We start from the raw sequence: 11,974 nt of genomic DNA on the forward strand, positions 1-11,974 counted from the left end.
GTGCACTGTTATGCAAAAAAGGACATTTCCTCGTGTCATAGGCAACAAAGCCTCAGAGCTATTAAAACAATTAGTCCTGAGTCAGTGTTTTGGTGTATTAACAAACCTCCAATTTATTTAAGGGGAATGTGTATGTGTGTGTATATACTTCCATCCATCCATCCATCCACCAATCGCCAGCTGTGGGGGGGAAAAAAAGACGTAACCCCCCCCAAAAATCTTTTTATTTAACATGGTTTCCAGTGCTGACGTATGCATCTGAGAGAAAGAAAAATGGTCTACGGACAGAGGTTAGAGGGATTAGCGCAATGTATTCTGCCTTCTAAGGAGAGCAGTATTTGAATTCATTGTTCTCCTCATGCATGAAATGTGAATGCATTCCAGCAACTATTGCAGCTCCATCCATAGTGGTCCCAAAATGTTTGCATAGTAATCACAGTCATCACAAAACAATGTGTCCCAGAGTCCTTGGTTTGAATACAAAAAAGCCATCATAGTTATCATTGTCTGTCTGAAAAGATGAAGGCATCAAACCCGGCAAGGCAATCCCCGATACTTTTCACAATTGGCTGTTTTTGAGCTGATCAGTAGCCTCTTAAATCCAAATTCAGTTTGCTGCTAGCTTTTACAGTTTGGGTTCACAATGATGATGATGCAATTTAGGGTGAAGTGCAAGTCGTTTGTTATTGGGTACCAGACTGCAACTTCTTTCAGATCCTCATAGGCCCCCCAGAAGTCGTATCATGCCCAACGTTTATCTGCTTGTAAAATGAAAATTCAAAAATCTAACTCAACCATATCCATGATAATTTAGCTCCAGCTACCAATAGTGGCTCCTTGACTATTGTGAAATACAGTAATAGCTACATTATTCAGGACGGTAAAATTAGCTCAAATGCAACATCTGACTGATCACCCCATGAAGTTGTTGCATGCAGCGATCCAATTGGTGTCCAGTATTTTGCCATTTGACAATTTCTCCATGTACCTGCGTTATCCAAATTGACACTACAAGCAGCTGCTCCTTTTTAACATTTTTATTTTGCACAGGTAAGAATGGAAACACATGGACGCAAAATAAGTTTTTGTAAAAATAGTTAGCTGTTGTGGAAAGTGCAGATGATGAAAAGGTAAAAAGCCACTGGCATGATCCCTTAAAAAAAAATCCCCTTTTTGTGAATACATTATACAACGTACTGTAGAACCATGAATACTCATTTCAATGATGCAACCACCGCTCACAGCACAATTGCTATGTCATGTGGCGTTTACCACTCACTCTGGTTTTTAAAGGTAAACAGACAGAACTAACAAATCTCACCCAGACATCTTTGTGCTTGCAGTTGAACCAATACAGACTCAAGGTAAGTCTGTCTGAGTGGCCATTCAGCCAGTATTGAGAGAGTGATGCAGCTCAAGTGTCCGTCTACTTGCTTTAACAGTACTACATGACGAACGCTTGCTACATCTCAGAAGGGTGATGTTGCTCTGCTGGAGAGAGGCTGCGTCCAGGGCCAGCCCAATTATTCAGCAATGCTCGGCGCGGGGTTATTTAGTGCGGATGGGTGTGAAGTGAGAAATGTTTGGACACTGCTGCCACAGGGGTTTGTGTACTCCGTGTCGTCAGGGAAACTGCATTATCTTGTTAAAACAGGGATTTGGAGGAGGCTTTTTCACCCAGCCGCATGTCACTGGTCTGTACACTGTGCTCCCCGTCACGGTCCTGCACACAAACACAGGTATGTACAGCAACAAAGAAATGAATACATTCACACCAAGTGCATAATGATTTTACAGTTTTTACTTTTTTTGTAACTAGAACAATATCTGGCGCAGTAGCAAGGCTGTTATTGTTTTTTTGTGTGCGATTCATTGGACAAAATGTGCTCGGGAGGTTTTCAGTACTTCTCCAGTTTTTTTTTATATCTTCCTGTCTTTGGACAGAATTTGGCAACGGGAAATAATTGCAAGATACTTCAGAGGCGTCTCCTCCCGATCAAAATGAATGCAGGCTTGTCCTATCAAGGTTGCCGGAAATGGGGCGACGGCTCCATCGCCCCACCCCTACTTTTGGCCCAATTTAGCGTCTCTGTGGGTGGGATGCCCCTGCAGGACGGTCTCTAGTTGGTGTTGGTGAAGATGAAAACATGTGTTTCAGCAGGGGTCTTGAGATCATTAACCTTTTGATTCTGGCAGCGGCTGTGGCCTTGCCTAATACTGTTTAAGCTGCTGATTGTCAATAGAGCAATGTTACGGACCCCTCGATAAGGTGACGGCTCGTTCAGCCGAGGGGTCAGCCACATAAAGAAACGCGATAGGCAGGAAGCGATGCAAAGTTCTTTTTATAGTTTTCCAACCTCCAGCCTCTCCGTTTTACACATTAATATATCACAATAGTAGCTCGAACACAAAACACTGGTCTCCTGGTGTTGAGGCCGGGGCCTGGCGCTCTCGCAGGTCTCCTCCTTCTCCCGGCGCTCAGTCGCTCTCCCCTCTATATGCTCAGCCTGAGCCATCACCGCAACCGCTCTCAGGTGCGCAGGGGCGGAGCCTGCACTCAGAAGGGCCAAACCAATTAATAATCACAAAAACAAACTCAGAAGGCTGTGGCCGTAACACTTCCCCCCCTAGAGGAAGAATCATTTTTTTTTTTTTTCTTTTCCTCCTTCCTTAGAGGGAAAAAGAAAAACTGATTCTGCATGGGTTCATACAGAAAATCCTGTTCCTAAATTAATCCGCGAGACAACGCATCTGCAACTACGTTGTCAGAGCCTCTTTTATGACGGATCTCAAGATTGTACGGCTGAACCATTAAGGCCCAACGCATGAGTCGTTGATTTTGGTTATACATTTTGCTCAGAAAAACAAGTGGATTATGATCTGTATAAACAACGACAGGAGACGCACTAGCCCCCACGTAAACGTTAAACTGTTGTAATGCTAGCAACAGAGCTAAGGTCTCTTTTTCAATGGTTGAATAATTCAACTGATGACTGTTGAACTTAGCTGAGAAGTATGATACGGGGTGGCCTAGGTTGTCAGCACCCTCCTGGAGAAGGACAGCTCCCACTCCAACCGCGCTGGCGTCCACCTCCAGCTGGAACGGACGAGTCAGGTCTGGGGCGGACAGCACCGGTGCACTGCAAAGGAGAGATTTTGCCGACAGGAATGCCTGCTCGCATTCGTTAGTCCAAAGAAAACCCACTTTTGGACTACACAGTGTTGTTAACGGCGCAACAACAGTCGAGAAGTTCTTGCAAAAACAACGATAGTACCCCACCATTCCCAGGAACCTACGTAGTTCTCTCCTCGTAGTAGGTGTTGGGTAGTTGAGCACAGCAGCCACCTTTCCGTCCCGTGGTCGCACTTGACCATTTCCCACCTGCTTCCCTAGATACGTTACAGAAGCTTTTACAAATTCACATTTTTTTAGATTTAACGTTAAGGAAGCAGCGGACAATCGGCCAAACACGTCATGCAACGTTAACGTGTGTTCCTCCCACGTAGACGAGTAAACGACGACATCGTCTAAATAAACAGTACAGTTAGGAACCCCCCCTAAGACTGTGGACATTAACCGCTGAAATGTTGCGGGCGCGTTTCGGAGACCGAAGGCCATACGCGTATACTGCAGAAAAGCGTCGGGGGTTACAAACGCAGAGATTTTAGAAGCCCGCTCGGTGAGGGGCACCTGCCAATAACCTTTCAATAGGTCCAATTTGGTGATGTAGTTTGCACCCCCAAGACTATCCACACAATCGTCCACACGTGGTAAGGGAAAGGCATCCGCCACGGTGACGGAATTGCTCTTTCGGAAATCGGTACAAAAACGAAGGGACCCATCAGCCTTCGGCACCAGAATGCACGGCGAGCTCCAGGGGCTACTGCTCGGAACAGCGAACCCATTCTCTAGTAAATATTGCACCTCAGCTTTCATTGCCTCTCTCTTAGTTAATGGACAGCGGTAAGCATGTTGCTTGAAAGGTCCTGCACGGCCAACTTCGATGTCATGCTGGATGACATTAGTTCCGGGAGGTACGTCATTGAACAGATTTGGGAACTCCTTTATCAGGTCCATTACGTACCGTTGCTGTTCGCGAGATAAATAGGCCAGTCGAGAAGGGAGTGAAGTTAAGACTTCCGAATTTTTGAAACACCCCCCGTTTAAAACTTCCATAGAGACATGCAACCCATCATCCTCAGTGTCGGCAGGTAAAGCATAAGTTACCAATGAGACCTGCTCGGTGGGTACCTTAGCTACCGGATCGTCAGGGGTGGTCGCTTTCGGTTCAACACGACATAAATAGGGTTTCAACATATTTATGTGACATACACGTGTTTTTCGCCTCCGTTCTGGAGTGTACAAGATATAGTTAGTTTCATTCAACTTACCCTTGATCACGTACGGACCCGAAAAACGGGCCGAGAGAGTGGTCCCATGAATGGGGAACAACACGAGAACTTTATCTCCAGGCAGGAAACGACGCACCACCGCTTTTGTATCAAAGCGTTTCTTCATCTTCTTTTGCGACAATGAAAGCGCTTCCTTCGCCGTATTACAGGCGTCTCGCAAACGTTCCCGAGTACGTGAGACCAACTCGAGAACGTTTGTTTTCGCGGACAAACCTCTATCGAGAAACTCTTCCTTTAGCATTTTTAAAGGACCCCGGACATCATGCCCGAACACGAGCTCAGCCGGACTGAACCCGAGAGAGTCCTGTCTTGCCTCACGCACTGCAAATAAAACTAACGGGACCCCATCATCCCATTCCTTTCCAGTCTCGGTGCAATACTTGCGAAGTGCGGATTTTAACGTCTGATGCCACCGTTCTAAAGCTCCTTGCGACTCAGGGTGGTAGGCACTTGCGACGACATGAGCCACTCCAAGAGCCTTTAAGGACGTACGGAAAACGCGAGACATAAAGTTTGAACCCTGATCGGTTTGGACCGTTTTCGGCAACCCAAAGGTGGTAAAGAATTTTGTTAGTGCCTTAGTTACCGTCTTGGCCGTGATGTTACGTAACGGGATGGCTTCCGGAAAGCGTGTCGCGACGCACATGATTGTTAACAAGTATTGGCACCCGGACTTAGCACGAGGGAGTGGACCGACACAATCAACTAGCACGCGCTCGAATGGTTCGCCGACGGCAGGAATAGGACAGAGGGGAGCCGGCGGCACAACTTGATTAGGCTTCCCATTGACCTGACAGATGTGACAGGTTTTGCAGTATTGTGCAACATCAGTTTTTAAACCTGGCCAAAAGAAATGCTGGAGCACCCGGTTAAAGGTTTTAGTGATACCGAGGTGTCCGGACCAAGGATGGTCATGGGCCAGTTCTAAGACCTGTGATCGAAACTTCGAGGGCACCACAATTTGATGCACCACATTCCAATCGTCTTGCTGCCCAGGATTTAGCGATCGACTCCAGTGACGCATTAGCACCTTATCGTGCCAGTAAAACTGGTGATTACGCAGCGATATTTTCCCCTTTTCAGCACTCGCCCGACATGGAGTTAAAGATAAATCTTCTCGCTGCGCTTCAATCAGAGTTTCGCGCGAAACAAGCAAATTAGTAATGAGATCAAAGCTCCTAGCTGACCCTGGAGTCGTTTTGGGCGGCTCTGGAGGATCAGCCAGCACGTCAGTTCCCAGAATCTTGGGAAACACAGAATCGCAGAGTATATTACTTTCCTGAAGGTCATGTTTTGCTTGGGCTCGTGTCACCACGGCGCTAAACACCCCTGGCAGGTTTCTAGCAAGCACATCCGCCTGAGAGTCGTTGTGCGGGACGTCGACCACTTGCACCACCGGCATGACTTTACCCCCAGCTATATCGTTACCCATGATAAAGTCAACGCCTCTCACAGGTAGCGAGGGACGCACTGCCACCTCAAAACATCCAGACGCCAACTCAGACGAAACGTGCACCCGATGCAACGGGACAGTCACAAAACCCATTTCAATACCCTGCACCACCGTGCTGGTATTACACGCGGAATCAACACCAAAATCCAGAACATCTGCTAATATGAAGGACTGAGACCCCCCTGTATCCCGGAGAATTCTTACCGGTTTTCGATCCTCGCCCCTCTCACCTACTGAAACAAAACCGCGGAATATGAACGGCTTGAAACAGCTGTCTGGGGTCGTGGGGGACACTGCAACCGCCGGAGACAAAGTTTTCACCAACACCGAGCCTCGCGGTTGAAAAGATGAAGAATCTTGTCGTTCTTGTTTACGTTTCAACGTACGACACTCAGCCATACTATGACCCATTTTGTGACAGTAACTGCATTCTCGATTAGATTTCGGACTGGGAGGACTCCATTTACTTCTCGAGTCGGAAAGATTTTCGTTCTCCTTCACGGCGGAACCCCCAGAATCAGACGGACGCTTATAAAACACCGTTTTGTGCATTAACGCATACTCGTCAGCTAACACCGCAGCCTGCTGAACAGTGCTGACTTTTTGTTCGTTCAGATACAATGCAGTACGTTCAGGAACACAGTTCTTAAATTCTTCGATCAGCAACAGCTCTCGCAAAGAGTTATAGTCAGTTACCTTGCACGCCTTGGTCCAGCGATCGAATAAGATGCCTTTTTCCCGAGCGAATTCAACATACGTTTGCGACGTGCCCCTTTTCGAGGTACGGAACCGTTGTCGGTAATGCTCAGGAACAAGTTCGTATGCCCGTAAAATTGCAGCTTTCACGGCTTCATACTGTACGCTTTCCTCTAACGAGAGAGATGCACATACCTCCTGCGCCTTACCTGAGAGTTTACATTGCAACATTAGTGCCCAAACCGCGTTTGGCCATCCTAAAGCTAACGCCACTCGTTCAAAAGCTTGAAAATATGCTTCCACTTCCTTTTCCCGGAAGGGTGGAACGATCGAGATGTTTTTAGCCACGTCAAAATGTGTTGAAAACGGCGCTACCGAATCACCACCAGTACCAACTGGTTCGTCAACGCCTCCCGACGGTGATGGACCAGGCGACGTAACGGGATCACCTTCGACCAGAGATGTTTTGACAGTAGATTTCTTTGGTACCTCGGGCGCAGCCTGTAACTCCAACTCCCGCAGTCGTACTTTGGTATCAGCATCAATTCGATACATTTCGATCTGACGCTTCAAGTCATCTTGCCTTGCCTGAGCTCGGCCCTGGGTCTCCAACTGCAGCCGTGCTAAACGTAGTTTTAGACGTGCATCTGAGCGACTCCCTGTTGATTCTGTGGAAAGAGAAAGAGGCTCAAATTTAGGCATCGAGTAGGCTAAACCTTCCTCCGCACCAACCCCCACCAAGGGAGTTACTGGACCACCACGCGATACGCGTAAAGGCGAAGTTCCCGCAGCAGCTGGTGCCTCCAACTCCGCCGCTACAGTGGGACTAGACTCCATGGCCGAAAAAACACCTTTATTAACCAAGCCAGCCACTAAACAATCTTTTAACTCTGCTTTTCTTAGTGTTCTAGAAAAAGGAATCCCATAATGTTGAGCAATAAGAGACAAATCACTTTTTCGACATGTCCCTAAAACTTCAACATTTGGTTGATCTATAAATCGGCTTAACTCAAACGTTGCCATTTTTAAACAACAATATGCAGAAATAATCAGGATAATCCAACATTCTCTGGGCCTACTTACCTAACCCATAAAGCTAACTTTTCCTCTCTAGTCTTCAGAGGGTACCGATTAAGAGATCGCTCTCTCCCCCGGAGTACCTCCAAAAATAACAAACTAACATAAGAAAGGCAAAATAATAAACAGTAAACCGTTGTCAGGACTGGCGCTAAGCACAGCCCCGCTGGCTTACTCTGTCTAACCAGAGAACGTGGATCACCCGAATTAAATTAGATCACTCGAATTCCTTAGCTACTATCCGGACACAGATATCCCGGACGAGCCCCCATTTATGTTACGGACCCCTCGATAAGGTGACGGCTCGTTCAGCCGAGGGGTCAGCCACATAAAGAAACGCGATAGGCAGGAAGCGATGCAAAGTTCTTTTTATAGTTTTCCAACCTCCAGCCTCTCCGTTTTACACATTAATATATCACAATAGTAGCTCGAACACAAAACACTGGTCTCCTGGTGTTGAGGCCGGGGCCTGGCGCTCTCGCAGGTCTCCTCCTTCTCCCGGCGCTCAGTCGCTCTCCCCTCTATATGCTCAGCCTGAGCCATCACCGCAACCGCTCTCAGGTGCGCAGGGGCGGAGCCTGCACTCAGAAGGGCCAAACCAATTAATAATCACAAAAACAAACTCAGAAGGCTGTGGCCGTAACAAGCAAATAGAAGAGAGACCGTTTTGTAGTTATATAATACTATATGCAGACACATTCCACCCTGCATTAGAGAAAATGCACACAGCTCAGATTCAACATATTTGAATGCAAAGTTTGATACAGCAATCAAAGATGAATACAGGTGACAGACAAGTTATTCAGACGCTGCGATGCCGGGTTGTTGTTGGGCTGCCTCATCGGTTACGTCATTCCATCCATTCATCCTCTGTAAACTCTAGAGCAGCGTTCGCCATTGTACCCGGAATTAAAACCGATCATTTGATGGAGCACTTCTTTTGGAAACCGGCGCAGCTTTTCCATCCTTCACGCCACTGGTTGAGCAGTCCAAGAAGCACACCGACTGTCACATCACATGATGCTAGTCGTCCAATCCAATATGTGTTTTCTGACAAGCTTCCCAACTCGACTGAGGTTGACACACACTGGGGAGACCGGGCGAGAGAAGAGTAGACGCAGAATAATAATGTAATATCTTTCTACAGGCAAATGTCTCGTATGTTCAGAGACTGGCAATAAAGTGTCGCTACGAGGAAAAAAAGCACATCTCTCATGCAAAAATAAATCAAGAAGTCCAATATGATTAATCCCTAACACATGCATTGACAGAAAAACAATGATGAACAGAAAGGGGGATGACGCCTGAACAACAATTTATTTAATAAATACTTCACTAGTTTGATCAGAAATTTCAAAAAGCATGAACTATTTACTCTTTATATTTCATCCAGTTCAGTTTGAAAATTGACAGTAAATATTGTTGGGATATTTTTCTTGAATTTGATTTGATTTGAAAGTATAACTTTTATTGTTAGAATGTATCCATTCTAAAGTTTAACTGGACTTTGTTGAATCAAATTTCATACCAACCAGTTTTGTCACCCTTATATTGTGCTGTCAGTTTGTAGCTGGTTGGCTCGGGAACTCACGGCCCCCCACACTGTGTCATCCTCCCGCTACGTACAGGTTTAAAACAAAGCATCAAATCAAGGCCTCCACTTACCAAATGTCACTCTTCATCTGTGGCTTCCAGGTATGGCTTGCTGACAGTTTGGATGTGCGCCCAGAAGCACACTCAAGTTCTTACAATGATTCTGTAATGACCGAGGTCCGCTGGGTTGTTTTTTTTTTAGAGGGGACGGGCTTTGTGGATCTGCTCATTACGGGGTTTTTTTGGCTGTGGAAACCTATTTTGAAAAAACTCATCTGAAGTTGCATTGTACATGTCAACAAAAGACGCTGAACTCTAAAGTGGTCATACAAAAAATGGCAATGAACATGCTCATTACAGTTTGATGCAGCACATGTTTGCAACATTTTCTTTTTATACTACATTCAGTTCTTTTGAAGCAGATATTAATGTTCACCTCATGACTTGGTGTTATCAATATTTAAGAACATGTCTCAGGCAAAGACAAAAAAAACCCATTAAAAAGCAAGCAAATCATCAAAAGGTAATCATGCTGTTTTTAAGTAATATGAAACGTGGTACAAAAGGAGCAGCTGTTTAAAAGCATCGGCAGAATCTTAATGCCCCCGAAGGTGATGCAGCGAGCAGTCGCCTTCGTAGCGCTGCCAAATGTTACCCATCTGCCAATGAAGTACATCCTAGTATTTCATTTTTTGCCCTGCAGAGAGAGTGTTTGAGTCTGTCACGTTATTCCTCAATACAGCACGGATGATCCCCCCTTCTAACAACTCTATTCACAAAATGACTGCATCAAAATCATTCTCAAGCAACAATTCAGGTTTTAGTGGGACTCTGGTTCCAAACTACGGTCGATTTTTGACTTGGAGCGCTTTCAAAACCAGGGGCTTTAAGTACTATGCTCGAGTTTTTGTGGTGGGAAGGCAAGGTGGTGGCTGATATTGATCGGCTTGCGTTTGGAGACTATAATCAGGGAGCCTGATATCAGCCACACAGTGGATCTACCTCGAAGGAATTGATTGCTTTGAGCTGCTGGCCATTGGTATTCTTGTGCTGGTAGACAATGGCAGACGGACAGGACAGGGCTCTGTCTCTAAGGGTTCGGCCACGAAGAGGGTGGTGGTGGGTAATACAGAGGAGAAAGAAATGGAATGAGGACAGATGGGAATAAGCTCAGCTCTCCACATGTGACTTCTGACAGCAATTCTCTAAAGACAATGTTTCGCTACAAGAGTGGGTATATTCGGCTATGCACTCTCATTATTCAAGTCTTTGGGGTTGTCTTTATCCTCTAAAAAGAAAAGAGGTGAAGAAGGTAGTGGCATATACGGTAGATTCTTGAGGCATTCCAAAACCTGAAAACTTTGAGTAATCTTTTACTGGTTGTGTAACGTTTTTACTGATGTTTCCATAAGAACATAAGCAAGTCCATTTAAACAATTAGATATTATATATTCATTTAAAGTTCCTGTAGTCAGCGCCACCAGGTCCAATTCAGCACAAAAACTTGGACCATCATCCTCACTGGCAAGAGCAGAGCTTCGCCTCACTGCTCCCCAGGTCCCCACTGGGATGCCCAGGTCACATGGCAGGGCCTACTGGAGGCACAGGTGAACAAAGAGACTGTGATTCAGACTGTTGGACTGCGCTGCAGTAAAATGAGAAGTTTTCTAAAGGGATTCTGCTTTGATGGGTAATCCCAATGGTTTTCTACTAGAGTGTCATCAGGTTGGAGGGTTTTGCTCTGCTAGTGGTGGAGCTTCGTCCGCTTTCCTCAATGAGGAGCCAGCTCCAGATGTCTGTTAATCTGACTTCTTTCCAACTCCAGTCAGTCTGCCCCGACTAATTTATCAAACGTCATGTAGTATCCTCTGGAACCAAAGCAAGCTTTACTGTGTACCACACACCGTGGTAATCTCCGAGACCTTTATGTGTGTGAGAGTGGGTGGATCAGACTTAAATGAAAAGCCAGGGTAGATGTAAAAAATATTTTCCCCGATTAAGTTCTTGTTTTCTGAATAGCCAACTTTTATGCCGTTGATATTGCGTGATGCCATATTCTCTGCAGGAGTCACTGCTGGTTCCCCCATGTTGCAGTTTTAATTGCAGTTTGGAGCCTCGAGGCAGGGCTCTGGTGACGAGCGACCCGGCTGCATGACTCATTTGTTTTTTTTAAAAGATGGCGGCTGTCTGCCACAGATCTGTCAGAGCCGGTGATCAAAGGGTAAGCATGTTAATGTTTAGGAAGGAGGACTTCATTCGCTGCCACAGCCGTCAGCTCCAAAGCTGTTTATTTCCACTGAGCACATGATAACGGAGCTGCGACAAAACAGCTAGTTTACAGATGACTAAATAAGCATTAGTGCACCACTTGAAGATGTGTCACTGCGTGCTCTATCCCAGATTACCCTTGAGCTGAATTTCCTGCCGATTTGTATACTGCCAAGTGTCTATTTTTTGCTAGGAAGAGTTCATTAAGTTGTGTTCAATACTAAGCAGGTTGCCGGCTCCACTGTTCAAGTTGTCTCGTTAGACTGAAGGATTTTTTTTGGGAGCAGTGATTGCTGCACATAATGCATTGAGCTGTCTGCACTGACGATGATTTCCTTACAAACCGATTAAATCACTTTACAGAGGGGATTCTTTTTGATATAGATGATTACAGCTTGCCTCTCATTATGCCTAGAGCCATCTTATCTCTGTGCAATCTTTATCTGACTTCAGTTTTTCAACTTTTTTTTTTAT

General features: G+C 45.8%; 1 protein-coding gene across 1 annotated transcript; it reads right to left on the reverse strand.

Annotated features, from left to right (window-relative positions):
• Positions 1 to 2,324: 2,324 nt before the first annotated feature.
• Positions 2,325 to 7,728, reverse strand: LOC144389515 (uncharacterized). Its single transcript, XM_078094662.1, has 2 exons — positions 3,298 to 7,728; positions 2,325 to 3,172 (listed from the first exon to the last, which is right to left on the reverse strand). Exons 1-2 carry the CDS (start codon positions 7,583 to 7,585, stop codon positions 3,039 to 3,041), a joined length of 4,422 nt encoding a protein of 1,473 aa, XP_077950788.1. The 5' UTR covers positions 7,586 to 7,728; the 3' UTR covers positions 2,325 to 3,038.
• Positions 7,729 to 11,974: the final 4,246 nt, after the last annotated feature.

This window comes from Gasterosteus aculeatus, chromosome 2 (assembly GCF_964276395.1).
Source record: "Gasterosteus aculeatus chromosome 2, fGasAcu3.hap1.1, whole genome shotgun sequence".
Classification (NCBI taxonomy): domain Eukaryota; kingdom Metazoa; phylum Chordata; class Actinopteri; order Perciformes; family Gasterosteidae; genus Gasterosteus; species Gasterosteus aculeatus.